Below are 15,350 nucleotides of genomic sequence, written 5' to 3'. Positions count from 1 at the left end.
ACCCACCTCGGCCTCCCACGGTGTTGGGATTACAGCTGTGAGCCACCATGCCCAGCCACATCAGTTTTATTATTACTTTCTTGTTCCACTAATATCAGTCTAGCTAATTGGCTACCAATTAATAGATCTGTTCATGTGTTAATGGCTTCAATCTGCAAGCCACTGTAATTTTCTAAAGAAATCATTTATACCTTCTGTGATAAACTGAAACAGAGTAAATTCCACTGATCTGATTCAAAGCAATCTGGAGACAAAGTATGACTGATTCTTTGTGTTAGATATATTCTTTTATATAACTTTGTAAGCAATATTATGCAAGGTTTAAAAATTTAAAACTGCTTTTGTTAACCATTATATCAAAAGTTTGCAGGAGCAAACTGTTATACTTCTAAATTGGAGTCCATGGTACATTAGCAAAAATGGAGAGGCCTGAGGCTTTGCACAGCTAATACATCTCAGAAACTCCTGCTAGAAGAATACAAGAAGAGGACAGCACAGAGGTAAGGAATATGGGTCTCAGGACCAGGGGGCCCAGTCTCCATCTCTCCTCAGATGCCTGGCTGCTGTGCTCCTCCATAGGCACTGATCTCTAAGCAGCAGCTGTCTTGCCTAGGGCGAGAAACAGACTACCACAATATAAAGCAATCAATTCTGTGCATGACTATAACAAATGTTCAATGAACACTACCACTTGTCATTTGTAAACAGATTATTGCTTTTTTTTTTTTTGATCATTATGTGATAGGGAAAGCTACTGTCTGCCCAGTTGGGGCCTGTGTCATAAACGTCATCTACTACCTTTATATGAGCTGGCTCATGTTGTCTTGATGAGAAATTTGTTATAGCTATCAAGAAAAATTACAAAGTTTTCAAAGATTTATATGATCAGTATAACTGAGGCGGAGGGATTCAAGTATATTTTATGAGTTATATTTCTCCTTGAAAATTAATATATTACAGTAGTCTTGAAAAACAGGTCTTGGTCAATTTAACTTCAAGAAAGAATTATTTGTTCCAGCTGATAATTCACTTTATAAACAGCAAACTGGGGTACCAAACTAAGAACAATGATAATGATGAAGACAAATCTGATGATGTGCCAGAAACAGTTCTAAGTTGTTTCATGTGTGTTATCTCATTTAGGTTTCAAACCAATCCTATGAGGTAGATACTAGTATTACTATCACATATGGATGATGGAAGTGAAGCACAGAGAGGTTGAGTAATGTACCACAGTCACACAGCTCGTATTTGGTATAACAGTATTGACCCTAAGTCTAGAGCAAAGACCTTAAAGATGAAGGGTCTAGATACACAGCTATCTAAACTACAATTACAGGAAACTGAGGAATGGAGAAACAAAGATAAGCAAAGTACATGTAAAAATCATGTCCTTGAAGAAAAGTACAAAAAGTGACAAGATATAAAGTAAAGATGGTCAGATGATCAAAGATTTTATACATAAAATCTTATATAACCATATATATGTGTATATATATACACCAAATATACACATATATTATATTTTATATATATATATATATATACACACACACACAATATATGTATGTATATGTTGTTGTTATTTTTAAGACAGCAAGATGTGGACATATTTATTGGCCAAAGAAACTGCAGGTACCAACTAAAGGATAAATAATTTACAAAGCAGGATACTTTGTGAGGCATGAAATGAGGGATCAAAGCAGAGGAATCTCCTTGAGACAGCAGAAGAGGGAAAGAATGAATGGGAGGAGAGAAGAGCGATGCTTAATTAAGAGCAAAAGGGGAAGAAGGGAAGGTTCATGAAACCAAGAACACTCATGACGCACAGCTTCTACTTCCAGTAACCAGCATGATGGAGGGCATCAGAAGAGGAAGCAGGGGTGCCTAGGGACTCACAAAGACGATGAGCATTTGGAATGGCAAAGGAAGTAAAAGGACAAACTGCTTGCCTAGCAGCACTGAGGATCCAGCTCATACTGGAAATTATTTCTCTGTTAATAGCACTAATCCACGGAGTTGTGCTGTTTTTTGTTATAAAGAATAACTGCATGTGTCACAACAGTTGTACTATTTAAGGTAGCACTTGACAGCACGGGTCCAGAAGTGGTGAGGTCAGGACACAGGACTAATCCAGGACTAGCAGACAGAGAAGGTAAACGTGTGAAGCGGAGTGTGGTTTGAGGGGGTCAGAACACTCCTGACAAAGCAGTCAGACCACAGGCTTCAGGCTAGTTTGGGAAAGAAGTGAAGTCAGGAGGCAGCTGATGAGAACATCAAAGTGAAACCTAAGAGGAGGGAGAGTGGAAAGAAGAATGGTGGCAGGCACGAGGCAGTGTGGTTGTGGTGGAAGGAAAGGTGGTTAGAGTCAGAAAGTGGAGCTCTGGACAGCTGCAGGAGCGGCTCAGTTCTGAATGATGGCAATGCATGGACCGAAATTGACATGTGCAGACAAAGGAGATGAGGCAAGGAGGAGAAAAAAGAGTCCAGTGGCAGGGGGTTGATGCATCTGCCACATTCCCCACCACTACCACCTCCTAATTCACAGAGGTTACTAAAAGCAATACCAAGCTGTTTTCTTTCTTTCTTAGGAAAAAAGAGAGATGGAGTCTCGCTATGTTCCCCAGGCTGGTCTCAAACTCCTGGGCTCGAGCAATCCTCCCACTGCAGCCTCCTGAGTTGGTGAATTACAGGCATGTGCCATCATGCCTGGCTTCTGAGCTGTTTTCCTAAAATTACCTGTAGAAAGTATGATGCTCCACACACACTTTCCATAGCCTTTTTGCTGCCCGGTGGTTTGGCAGTTTGAATCCAATGGTACTCTCAAACTGTTCCAGCTGGAATAAATCCATAAAACAAATCAGTGTATTTCCTTAAGAACTGACTAGAAGCTACTGAAAAGCATGAATTCAGATGTTTCTGTTAGAAGTAACTATTCCTTTTTAAAAAGGTAAATATTGTATTTCTAATATAATCGTATAAAGATGAATTTCACAGACTGCAATACGATTTTCTATGAAAAGCAAGTAACAACTACTCACATAAACCAACTACCCTTCAATGTTCACTAAAACTCATTTTATTGCTTTCCTGATGATCACAACTTAATTGATTCAACAAGAAAAAAAGAGCCATACCTTATTACTTTTTCTTTTTTGTAAAAAGTATGATGGTTGCTTGTTTTTTTGAAAAACAGACCATACATATATATACTGCAATTTTATCATTAAAAACCCTGACCTTTTATAATGGAAGAAAAAATAAGTTTATTTTCTTAAATTTCAGAATTAGTAGAAAATAATTTTTTAACTCATGGTCGTAAAGAGGCATGCTAACAACTACTGATTAGAAATGCGATTGCTTACCTCTGCTGGTCTGACTTTAATGTAGAAGTTACTGCGCTTATAGGAAATTTTTAAGATTTTCGGCCAAGCAAACCGATTGATTCGCAGTCTATCTTTGTAAATGAGAAGTCCATTAGCACACACGCCCAGCTTGATGTCCACACCTTCTGAGTCCTGCCAAGCATAACCCAATTAATCATGGTTAGAGCTGTGAAAGTTATACAAATCAAGAAGCTAACTAGCTTCCTCAAATCATGATCAGGAATGCCAGCTTAACAGGTCTGTATTTAAATTTTAGTGAAACTACAGTGCACACACATACATGTGAAATTTATTCATCTTCAGGGATCAAGTGTGATTTGCCAAAGAGTTATGGCAACCTGACTATAGGACACAATGTTCTTCAAAAGGCGTATGCTTATGTTCTTCAGTTCTACTGCAGGAGCTAACAGAGAAGAAAGGAAACAGAACTGAAGATTCTGAAGGTATGGTAAATAAAATGAGCTTCTCCTGTAGGCTAGTCCAGCCCTTAGGAACAGTCTATTGGCCTATCCCAAGGTGTGTTCAACCATTTTCCTTTAGATACATTTACCAAGGATAGATTACTCTAGTTAATAGCTCTTAAAATTATGCCAGTATTGGCTGTGCATGGTGGCGCACACCTGTAATCCCAGCACTTTGGGAGGCCGAGGTGGGCAGATCATGGGGTCAAGAGATCAGGACCATCCTGGCTAACATGGTGAAATCCCGTCTCTACTAAAAAATACCAAAAAATTAGCCAGGTGTGGCGGTGTGTGCCTACAGTCCCAGCTACTTAGGAGGCCGAGGCAGGAGAATCACTTGAACCTGGGAGGCAGAGGTTGCAATGAGCTGAGATCGAGCCACTGCACTCCAGTTAGGCGACAGAGCAAGATTCCATCTCAAAAAAAAAAAAAAATTATGCCACTATTTTGCAAAACAGCAATCTCTTGCAGATAATTTCTCTTAAAGGCTGATAGTGCTGAAATCTCTGAATTCTTTCAAGCAGTTTTTCATTAACTTAGAATGCTGACATCCAGTTCTCATTAGGCATTCCTTTGGCTGGCATATTTCAAAGGATGGCAGACTATTCTTGAAGTTATTAATAGTTTTCTTTCCCCAGAGCTTTAATTTGGAATCAATGACAATCTAGAATAATCACACATCTAAACGATGTTTTAAAAACCAAACAAATTTACAGACAAAAGTGAAAACCTGTCTCCTCACATTTCAAGTAGGGAAGATCTAAGATGCACATATTCAAAGCATACAAATTATTGTTTGTCTCTTAAGAGGAGAAATGGCTCTCATTCAACATATGTAAAATTGAAGACTATTGCTCAAAGATATTCACATTTTCAGAAATCACAAACAATACGAAACAAATTCTCACAAAAAATGCTGAAACAACCTCCATATTTAGCCTAACTCCCAATTTAGTAAAAGGATAACATTTTGTCTGTCTTATCACTAAGAACGCTTTAATGCCACTTAAATCAGTTTTTTATAAGTGTAGTATTAGCTAATTGATGCTAGTTGCTTTCTGCTGTGACACTTGAATAATTCACACACACAAATAAAATTACGTTAGACCAACGTAAGCCATTTTTAAAAATCCAATCGATTGCTTTACTCACCCTTATCTTGGCAGCCACAACTCTCTCTAGGAATAGACTAAAAAGCTGGGGTGAATCAGGCACAGGTGCCCAAGCAACTTGGCACCAGACCCCATAGTATGTTTGCCAAAACCATCACTGCCCATGGCCACAGCAAGCAAGGCAGAAGATTGCCCGAGACGGCATGTTCTCACCACAAGTGGGGAGGCAACCAGAGTTTGAAACACTGAATGAGCCATCTCTAGTCTGAAGCAATCTTTGGATGGGACAAGGAAGCTATTTTATCTGACTTAAAAATAAGCACAACTCAGATTCAAGTAAAATGGTTGACTTTCGTTGTTCTACATAATTATTTTAGAATTACCGCTATTTGTGTGAACAGGAACTACAGATAAAGGGTAGCAAGTGAAAAGACGAAAAGGCAGGACTCAATCCATCATAGATAAGTTATGCCACATGGTAGCAAAATCAGAAAAATAAACTAATGAAAAGGAGCACCTTCTCTGCATTGCTCACTGTCCCATAGGGATTTCAACAGGATCCCATGACAGCTGGCGTTCAAATGAGTTTAGTATTAAGGAAGCTCTTGCCAAAGATCAGGCAAGGAAGGAAAGGGAGGTCAGGATGTTTAATACCCAGATTCCCTCCCTGCGTGGCCACATCAGGCTGACTCTGTCCCTCTGACAATGGCTCCCAGCAAGACAGCACTCTCCCCACATATCTCTGCTTGGGGGTTTTGGAAACTACTCTGCCCTCCCTCCTTCAGACAGACCTAGAGAGATCAGGATAGCTGCAGACACTAGCCTGGGGCCATCACCAGTGTCCCGATTCTCTTACGATTTCTCTGAACCTTTGTCAAGGTTCCTTTTATTCAACATTTTTCAACTCATCCTAACACAAATATGCCTTATAAACTCTTCTAATTAAAAAAAAATGAAAAATAAAAAGACATAAAACTTGAAACAACATGAAATGTGAAAAGTTCTTTTAAACTGCCACATATATTCTTTTCAATAAGCCACAAATATCTTGCTTATCAAATATATTCTACAGAGTCTATCAGATGATAAACAGAATGAAGGTTCCCTTGAAATTTTTTAACGTTCTGCTCCTAACTACACAGCGAGAAAGAATATTATACTTCAGAGTCCACAATTTCTTACTTTTCTAAGATATAACATCAAAAACAAGAATCCTGAAACCTTACAGCACTGCCATTTAAGAACTGGTTTCTAACTAATGATCAACAAAGCAGAGATACAAGATTTCCATGTGGCAAGAATGGCAGGGTCTAGAGGAAGAGAGGTTTGGGAGGTTTTTTTTGGTCCCAAACTTATTTTTTCTTCCCTCCCTATTTCTGCTTCTTGGTTAACGTAGCCTGACCCATTATACAGAAAATGATCAGAAAAGCACTTGAGTATCAAGACAATCTGTTTCACCTCCTACTAGCATTTCCCAGAAGGTATCAGGCAGATAGACCATTTAACAACACACAGGTTTAAACAAGTCATTCTCTGCACTGTTTTATGTAGCTGTAAAATAAAAAACATTCCAATTTTAAATAAGATGGTATACTGGTAAAAAAAAAAAATGAGATGGTATGACAGTACTTTTTAAAATTACGGGCATACGGCATCTAGTAGTTAAAAATGATGGTGCCAGAGACTACTTACTGACATAGAAAAATCTTATAATAGCAAGTTTAAAAAAAACTGACAGAAATGGTGCTCATAGTATGACCCCATTTTTAGAAAGCATGTGAATTCAACTGCCCAGCGATCTAAAAAAAAGCAAAGAAAGAAAAGAAAAAAGAAAAAAATGTATTAAGAGTACTTATTTCTACATAAAGATTGAAGTGGTCTTTATTTTCTTCTGTTTGTCTCTATTTTCTATGATGAACATGTATTAGTTTTGTAATACAGAAAAGTATTTAAACAAAGGAAGCCACTGAGGAAAAAAAAGAATGCTATGTAAATACAGGGTATGATTAATAACACAAACGCAAGAATTATTCATCAGAGGCGTAGGGAGGAAAGGCAACTTTGTAGGGGGAGCTTTCCTAGAGAGGTCTCAAATCATAATTTGGGCTTCTAAACAACATCTAGAGATTGGTAGGGTCTTTTAAAAGCAGGCAACCATAGGACATGTTGATTCTGGATATATTTTTTAAAAACAAATCCATCTTTCACCTTGCCTGTCATTCTCCTTCTTGACTCTCCCCACCATATAATCAACTAAACTAGAACCATGAAGTAACTGATATTGTTACTGGCGACCAACTATAGTGATGTGTGCTTACACATTTCACTTTTGGACCTATTTTTGTATGAACAGGATTCGTCTACTCATAACTCATACCCTGTGACTATCGTCAGTATACTGAAGCATTTATGCTTGCAAAAGTATGTATGTTACTACTGCCTATTTTGTCATGTAAAGTGGCCTATGGGCCAGGCACGGTGGCTCACACCTGAGGTCAGGAGTTCGAGACCAGCCTGGCCAACATGGTGAAATCCTGTCTCTATTAAAAATACAAAAAAATTAGCTGGGCATGGCGGCGCATGCCTGTAATCCCAGCTACTCAGAAGGCTGAGACAGGAGAATCACTTGTACCCGAGAGGTAGAGGTTGCAGTAAGCCAAGACTGCGCCATTGTACTCCAGCCTGGGAAAAAAAGAGTGAAAATCCACCTCAAAAAAACTAAAAGTGGCCTATGAAGTTCTGTTGTGTTTTATGTTTCTCAAATCCCCCTTTAAAAACGTAAATAAATGTCTTTTAAATAACTTAAAATTATTTTTTCAAGCATTATATTTTCGAGATTTTTATCTTTCAGGATTATGGTATTCAGGATTACAATTGGCTTCCCATGTCTCCATTGTCTTATTCTTTTACTAGGTTTCAAATTAGACTGAAAGTGCTTTATTACTCAGAGCCTGGGCCCGCCTACCTTATCTTTCACAAAGTACAAAACACACCTACAGGGACAAGGCTAGATCTAGGGCTCCTTCACCACACAGAAGCTTTTTGGAAAGCGGTCCTATCCATGCTGCTTTTGTCCTTTTATGGTTGCTAAGGTCTGCTCTCCTCTCCCAAGACAGAGGTGGGAGAGGGAACTGGGACAGACACAGCACTTGGCCTAGTAGAAGCCAAGATGCAGAATAAAACCAGGATAAGGGGTGAAACAGGCTGACATGGCGAATCACAGTAAATACCTATGAAATGGCATTAATTTAAAAGCCTGGGAAAATAAGCAGTAGAGGGAAAATACATGGTCTTTCCCACAACTATAAACCCCATAATTAGTCACCAGGGAAACATTCCAGAGATCCTCAAGTGAAGGCAAATCCCTTTTCCCCAAAATTAGCTGGGCTATCCCGAAACTGGAGCCCTCTCAAAACTTCAGTCAACAGACTGGTGTGATGCTACTTCCCGTTACATTTACAGTACCTTGGCATGATGTAGGTCAACACCATACATGGAAAGCCTCTTTGCATTTTCTAAGAACTGGGAATCAGCTTGTGCTGGAGATAAACCCCTGAGAATCAAAAGAAACAGTATTATCTTCTTAATGGGTGCAGAGCAAATGTAGTCAAATGAGAGGAGTGTATGTGCTCAGAGAGTCTGGAGGGGAGGAAGTAACCCAGCCAAGTTTGCAGAAAAGTAGGAAAAAGTAAGAAAACAACTCTTAACCTTTAACATTTTTCTCTTAAGATCCTAACATCTAAACCTGCTAAATTGCATAGAGGTATACCTCCATTCTTACCCCTTCTATCTTAAAAAGTTGCTTTTGATTATTTCCACTGAGGGAAAAACTCCCAGCAACAGGGTACAACATAAGAACCAGAGAATTAAAAAAAAGTGATCTCATCTTTCTGTGATAAACACATTTTTACTCCTTCATTTTATTTCACTAGAGTTCAGCATAATAAAGATCAAAATTACTTGTATTTGATTTTACACCTATGATAGGTAATGCAAATCACACTCTGGCTATACTAAAATTATTTCCGGCTGGGCGCGGTGGCTCATGCCTGTAATCCCAGTACTTTGGGAGGCCAAGGCGGGCAGATCACTTGAAGTCAGGAGTTCAAGACCAGCCTAGCCAACATGGTGAAAATCCTGTCTCTACTAAAAATATAAAACTTAGCTGGGCATGGTAGCGGGCACCTGTAATCCAAGCTACTCGGGAGGTTGAGGCAGGAGAATCACTTAAAGGCGGAAGTTGCAGTGAGCCGAGATCGCACCACTGCACTCCAGCCTGGTGACGGAGCAAGACTTCATCTCAATAAAACAAAAAATCAAATAAAATAAAGTAATTTTTATTCCTACGTATATGCCCAACTAAATAAAATTTAAGCTCCTAAAGAGCAAGACCATGTCCCATTAATTTTCACATTCCCCATGGCATTTCAGTATCTCATATTTCCTATTAGAATTATACAACAAATGTCTATTAAATAGAATTTAAATAAATTAATAAGAAAACATTTAGAGTCAAATACTGCATTTTTTCAAAGTCAATGAATATGGCCTGTTTGAAAACCTTCTAATTTTGGAAAATTCCTTTCAGATCACTTTAGTAAAAATTTTATAAAACTATAATTTTGTGATATAGTTGCAGCCAGAGTTCTAAAAACTTGTATAAAAAGTCCATTTTCTTTTCACACAGACATAAATGTTCTCAAAGTGTGATATGGTATTAATGTAATGTAAGTAATCTTAGCTAAACCAATAGATCATCTTCCAGTGGCACGGCCTGTACATTTCAGTTACCATTCCTATGTCCATCGCCACCTACACTGTAATTCAAATCCCAGTGCCTCAATATCTCCCTAGCTTTCTTACCACACAGAGTCATCAGGACAATTAAAAGGCAGAAGAAATATAAAGTAAATGTCAAATAAGTATGTGGGCATGTTTATTTCCAATGTGTATATGTTAAGGAATAGGATAGAGAGAAGAAGGTGTCATTGGGAAAAGTACATTTTTCCAATAAATGAAAACATACAGTCTCATGAGCATAGTTTCTTATACGATAGTCATAAAAATAATGAAAGGATGCCTCAAGGGCTGCATGTTGTATTGATTAGTGCTTGGTGAAGCTCCAAAAGGAAAAACTGGAAAATCCTGTAAATTGTGCTCAATGTCTAGTAAGCGCTACAAGAGAAGCTATTTAAATCTACCATGGCCATTCCCTCTCCAGTCAGCAAAGCAACAGACCTGTGGGTTTTGTGCAGCTCTGCCACCTTCTCTTCCAGCTCCTTAGTCTGAGTTGGGGCAAACTGGAATTCACTGAGGTCGATGCTGCCATGTTCTTCCGGGTCATAGTCACCAAGTTCAGCCTGTAGTGTGTAGGATCCCAGAAGAGCATGAGTCACAAAGGAACAGGGCAGGCGGCCAGAAGCAATGTCCTGCCGGAGCTGAAGGCACAAGAAGTATCTGTGAGGAGCAGAGGGAGAAAGGGGTCAGAGGAGAACCATTAGGTGAGACTGGAACACTCTTAGCCCTTAAAACCTAATTAATACCCCTTTGAAAACAAATATACAATATAGGTGTTCTTCATATCCATAGCAAAAATCTTCTTCTCTAATAAAAAGCCTCAACTTTTTATAGAAACTGGGTCCAGAAGGCTAGTGTGTGTGTGTGTGTGTGTGTGTGTGTGTGTGTAAAAGAAAATATTTAGAATCAAATGCTGCATTTTTTTTTTAAAGAAAAGTCAGTCACACACACATACACGCAATAGAATGAAAATTCTGAACTGCTGTTCCAGTAAAAGTCAGTCTATAATTACTATTAAGAGTTTTGTGACTGAAGTAAAAATTTCAATCACTTAAACTGCCTCCTTGGATTTAAAATTGTGATAAAAATTAGCACTCAAAAGATGTAAAGATTAATGGGTTAAAAAAAAAAAACTAGTCAATCATTTGTAAGAAAAGCTAAGGTCACCCACCCTTTATCATCTTAACTCTGTTTATTCTAATTTCTTCTTCTCTGGAAACACCTTTAACAACAATTATTGATAAATCTCTACTTTGAAGCCCTTACTTGTCCACTTACCCTATGTAAAGCCGTAGCTAGCTCAGTTTAGTATAAAAAGGCTGGGCTTTGAAGCCAGGAAAACCTGACTCCATATGACCTTGAGCAAGTTAATTTACTTGCCTAAGGGTAATTTCCCACCTGAAAGACCCTAAGAATTCTACCTCCCTTGGAAGATGAATGTGATCATCAGCTAATATAAATAAAATATCTGCCAGATGCCTAGAAATCAATAACTAGAAGCTATAATATTTAGTGGCTATAATAATGTTTCTCATTCAATGATCCACGTGGTACATAATACAGTTCTAAAAGAATTTCCATTTCCATGAAATAAAATGCAGAAACACGTGACATATAGTCTGTGGGGTTTTTTCCCCCTTTTCAATCCCACTGTCAATTCCTCTTGGTAACATTTTAAAATGTAATTTCTACTCTCAAATTTCATCACTTGCTATAGTCACCACGGATCCTCCTATATCAATAGCAGAGTCTTCATTCTCTAAGACCTTTTGGAGACTGGCATTCCTGCTGGCAGCTGGGCATCTTAGTCCCGTGGACACTTACCTGGCCTGGGTTTTAGGGCCCAATCCTCTTCCTGCTCTCTACCCTACATGATCAAATGGGGGGTGCTGGCCTCTGGTCCAGGCCTTGTTGTTACTGGGTCAGAAAGCACAATCCAGCACATGGGGCCAGTTCAGTTCAGTTACACCTGGCTTACCTCCAAATATATCATCAGGCAGAGCAGGGACTCTATCATCACCATAGTCCCACAGTGAGTAGAGTGCTTGCCACATGACAAGTTCTCGGCAATTGAGAGATTCAAAGTCTTTTGACTATCACTACAATATGTTGAGTATTTTATGCCTTGCAGAAATTCTCTTTTTAAGGAGGATTATATGTTTCCTCGACCCATAGAACAACATGAGCATAACTGTACATACTTCAGAAAACTAAATTTTAAACCATGGATCCAGGTTATCTTTAAATACTCTAATTAACAATAGTGATAGTTCTCCACATTTTATGGCAGTTTTAGAACCTGAACACAAAGATTCCATCCTGTCACTTCCTTTCATATTATTGTCTCTGCTTTTCACATTAGTCCTTTCCTCTGTTTTCAAAGCCTAAGTCGAAACCCTAGAAACTTCTAACAAAAAATGGCAAGAGCTCCCTGAATTACCAAACTGCATCTTCACACAGCACTACGAAGCATTCTTCAAACATTATTCTAAATAGTATTCTTGCTCTTCTCAAAAGCCTACCCCACCTTCTAAACAGTCACTCAAGTCATGGTGAAGATTTCAATCATGACATTTAAGCTGCCAGGCCACAAGTACAGGCAGGTGGCTGGTCTCAGGCTGCACCACTGAGACCTCTAGTTTGTTGAGCAGACTATATTGTTCCTTCCACTACAGACAGGGAGACTGTTCAAGATCCATTTATATGGAAAACCAAAGTACTTACTGATGCTACAAACTTGCAATCACCAAAGGATTATCGTTCCCCAAACAAATTACTGCAAGGAGGAGTATATATACAGAGTGTGTGGGGTCACAAAGCCCCAGTGACATGCATTGTTCAGAGGCACATCTGCAGTGAAGCTCTACATCCTACACACGCCATCCGGTCAGGTTTTATGCTCTAAGTAGCTCACTGTGCAGTTACAAAAGCTACTATTTATTATTTACTAGGTGAATCTAATTCATTCGGAACTTAATTAGTACATTCCTATTCAGCAATAAGTAGTTAAAACAAAACAAAAGGCTGCTATGTACTGCTATGTACCAATATTGGAAAGAAATCTCCATCCTTCCTATTTCACATTAATATGCACTCTTAAGCACCTCTACAATTTGGTATCTGACAACAAAACTGGCTTAGCAGAAAGCATCAAAGATACAGGAACTGAAGACAAGCAGACTCTTTTTCTAAGCCCCTCTAGTTTTCTAAACGTCATACACTGCACACAGTTGTACTTGGCCATTTAAGTAACCTTTTTAAAATATGGAATATAAAAATTATCCTTTTAAAAAAAAATCACCCTTTATACTGCCTCTTACCAAAGCTGAGAAATGCTATCCCTGGTACCCAGTCTAATCGGGCTAAGATTTCAAGGTACTTTTTGATTCACAATAATGTTTTTTGGTTGCCATTCAAGTACTTAGAATCAATAAATATTCTCTTGCTCCTAAACAGAATCCTTTCTTTGCAATTTAAGTGTATGTTCTTATAGCTCACACAATCTTGGAGCAGATGGAAGTGAACTAGCTATTGACTCTACATAAGAAATCCTATCTTGTTTGGTTCTGGAAGGAGAAGAGAAAAAAAAATTACCAGTTCAATTGGCCTTTTAAAATAATTTCATTTTTCTAACCTCATATCATCTGTGTAGTATCAGACTAGTATATAGACACACATGAGTTATATACAACAAAAATGACCTTAGTATTAAAATCTCAAATATTAAATATTAGTGACTTTTAAAAGTATAACATAGAAAACAAAGTTGTCAGCAGTTATCATTTTTAAAATTTTCATTACTAGAATATAATAAAAAAATTAAAGAAAGTGAATAAAATTTTTGAAACTGGCAACATTTCAAACTATTTGGATGTACCCATTTTCCAGGAAACTTCTAAAACTTAAGAAAACTGCTTTGGTTTTCAATCCTGAAATTACCACTATGCTCCCAGGGCACAGAAACAAACGAGAGCTGTAAGGAAAGGCTCATTCTAAAACGCAAATATAAAGTACCTGGTGATATCTTCAGTCAGTTGAGAAGGATCAGGAGGATAAAACTTCACATTAAAAGTGAATAGCCAGGGAAGGTCTGTAATTATTAAACATCACAGTTATGCACCCAATTAACAGAAGAATGACTATTGTGATAACATTTAAAGGTCAAGGATCAAACAGTGTAGACTAATCCAACTATAAATCAATGTGCAGAATTTTACATTTTATTTAAATAAAATTAATATCACTTATAAAATAAAAATGAAAGGAAAACGAAAATAAAATCAATTACATAAAGAAGCCACCATTAAAGAATAACAGGTTCTCTTTCTTATAAACATTTACTGGTGCCTCAACAGGTGTTTTCTACAGTGATCTATTATACAAAAATTTTAATATAATCCCCACGTAATAGTTCTGAGGATCTTTTGTTGCTAAATATTTTCTACCCTTTTTAAAAAAAAAAAAATTCAGGATTTCTACATTGTTGTAGGGAAGGAGAGTAATGATCAAGAAGTAATAGCTATTCAAAAATTATTAATGGGCTATTTGAAGAACGTGTTAAAAGAGATCCCAAGAAGGGAAAGCATGGTACAATTTCACAATACTTTAGGACAATAATTTCCCAGGTTTTATAGAGTAGGTCTAAGTTTACCTGTATATAACATACACTTTGCTGTACTGTTCCATAAAGAATGAATAAGTCAAGCAACCATATCATAAATGACTTGTTAAAAGTTAAAATATTGATATTTATACATTAAAATTTAACTATTTTGATAGAGCACGTGTAGGATAGCTTTAAAAATGTAAAACTATGGGGGAAAGAGCAGGTATTATTTTCCTCAAGTGATCCAAATAATTCCACTAGCCTGAATTTAGAGTTCCACTTAAAGTTCATAATTTTTTAACTTACAAAAATAGTGTGTGTGTGTGTATATATATATACACACACAGAATGCGATAATTTATGTGTGTATATATATATATAAATGCAATAATTTATGTGTATATATATACACGCAGAATGCAAAAATTTGTGTGTATATATATATAAATTATTGCATTATATAAATTATACACATATAAATATATATGTATTATACACATATACATACATATATATATATATACACGCATATAAATTATTGCATTCTAGGTTTTTGTTTTTTTGGTTTTTTTGAGACAGAGTCTCACTCTGTCACCCAGGGTGCAGCACCGTGGCACGATTGTAGCTCACTGCAACTTTGACTCCCTGGGCCCAAGGGATCCTCCCATCTTAGCCTCCCAAGTAGCTGGCATGTGCCACGATGTCCGGCTTACTTATTTTTCACTCTTTCAGAGGCCAGGTCTCCCTGTGTTGCCAGGCTTGTCTCAAATCCCTGGGCTTAAGCAATCTTCCCACCTTAGCCTCCCAAAGTGCTGGGATTACAGGCATGAACCACTACACCCAGCCAAGTTATTCCATTCCATACATATTTAAAGACCTCATGAGATGTTTAACTTATAGACTTGAAGAAAAATTCCTTGAATCCATTTTGTCCTTTGTCTTACCGTCAGCACAGTACCTTTTCCCTCACTCAAATATTTATTAAATG

At 37.6% G+C, this 15,350-nt stretch overlaps 1 protein-coding gene across 39 annotated transcripts in view; it reads right to left on the bottom strand.

Moving 5' to 3' along the window:
• EPB41L2 (erythrocyte membrane protein band 4.1 like 2) overlaps positions 1-15,350 on the bottom strand; it is a 225,776-nt gene that overhangs the window by 54,413 nt on the left and 156,013 nt on the right. For all 39 annotated transcript variants that reach the window (XR_004267794.1, XR_004267795.1, XR_004267796.1 and 36 more), the window contains exons 6-10: positions 13,771-13,846; positions 10,198-10,416; positions 8,425-8,512; positions 3,366-3,518; positions 2,740-2,837 (exon numbers count right to left, since the gene is read on the bottom strand). Coding sequence is in view for 35 of the 39 variants with exons in the window: in XM_032274787.1 (XP_032130678.1) it covers positions 2,740-2,837; positions 3,366-3,518; positions 8,425-8,512; positions 10,198-10,416; positions 13,771-13,846 (634 nt within the window). In the remaining 4 variants the exon portion in view is untranslated. The remainder of the gene's footprint in view (positions 1-2,739; positions 2,838-3,365; positions 3,519-8,424; positions 8,513-10,197; positions 10,417-13,770; positions 13,847-15,350) is intronic.

The sequence above is a fragment of the Sapajus apella genome, unplaced genomic scaffold, assembly GCF_009761245.1.
Source record: "Sapajus apella isolate SASKATOON/1434 unplaced genomic scaffold, GSC_monkey_1.0 scaffold6, whole genome shotgun sequence".
Lineage (NCBI taxonomy): Eukaryota > Metazoa > Chordata > Mammalia > Primates > Cebidae > Sapajus > Sapajus apella.
The sequence above is the reverse complement of the archived record's forward strand: the minus strand, read 5'-3'. Positions and strand labels throughout refer to the sequence as shown.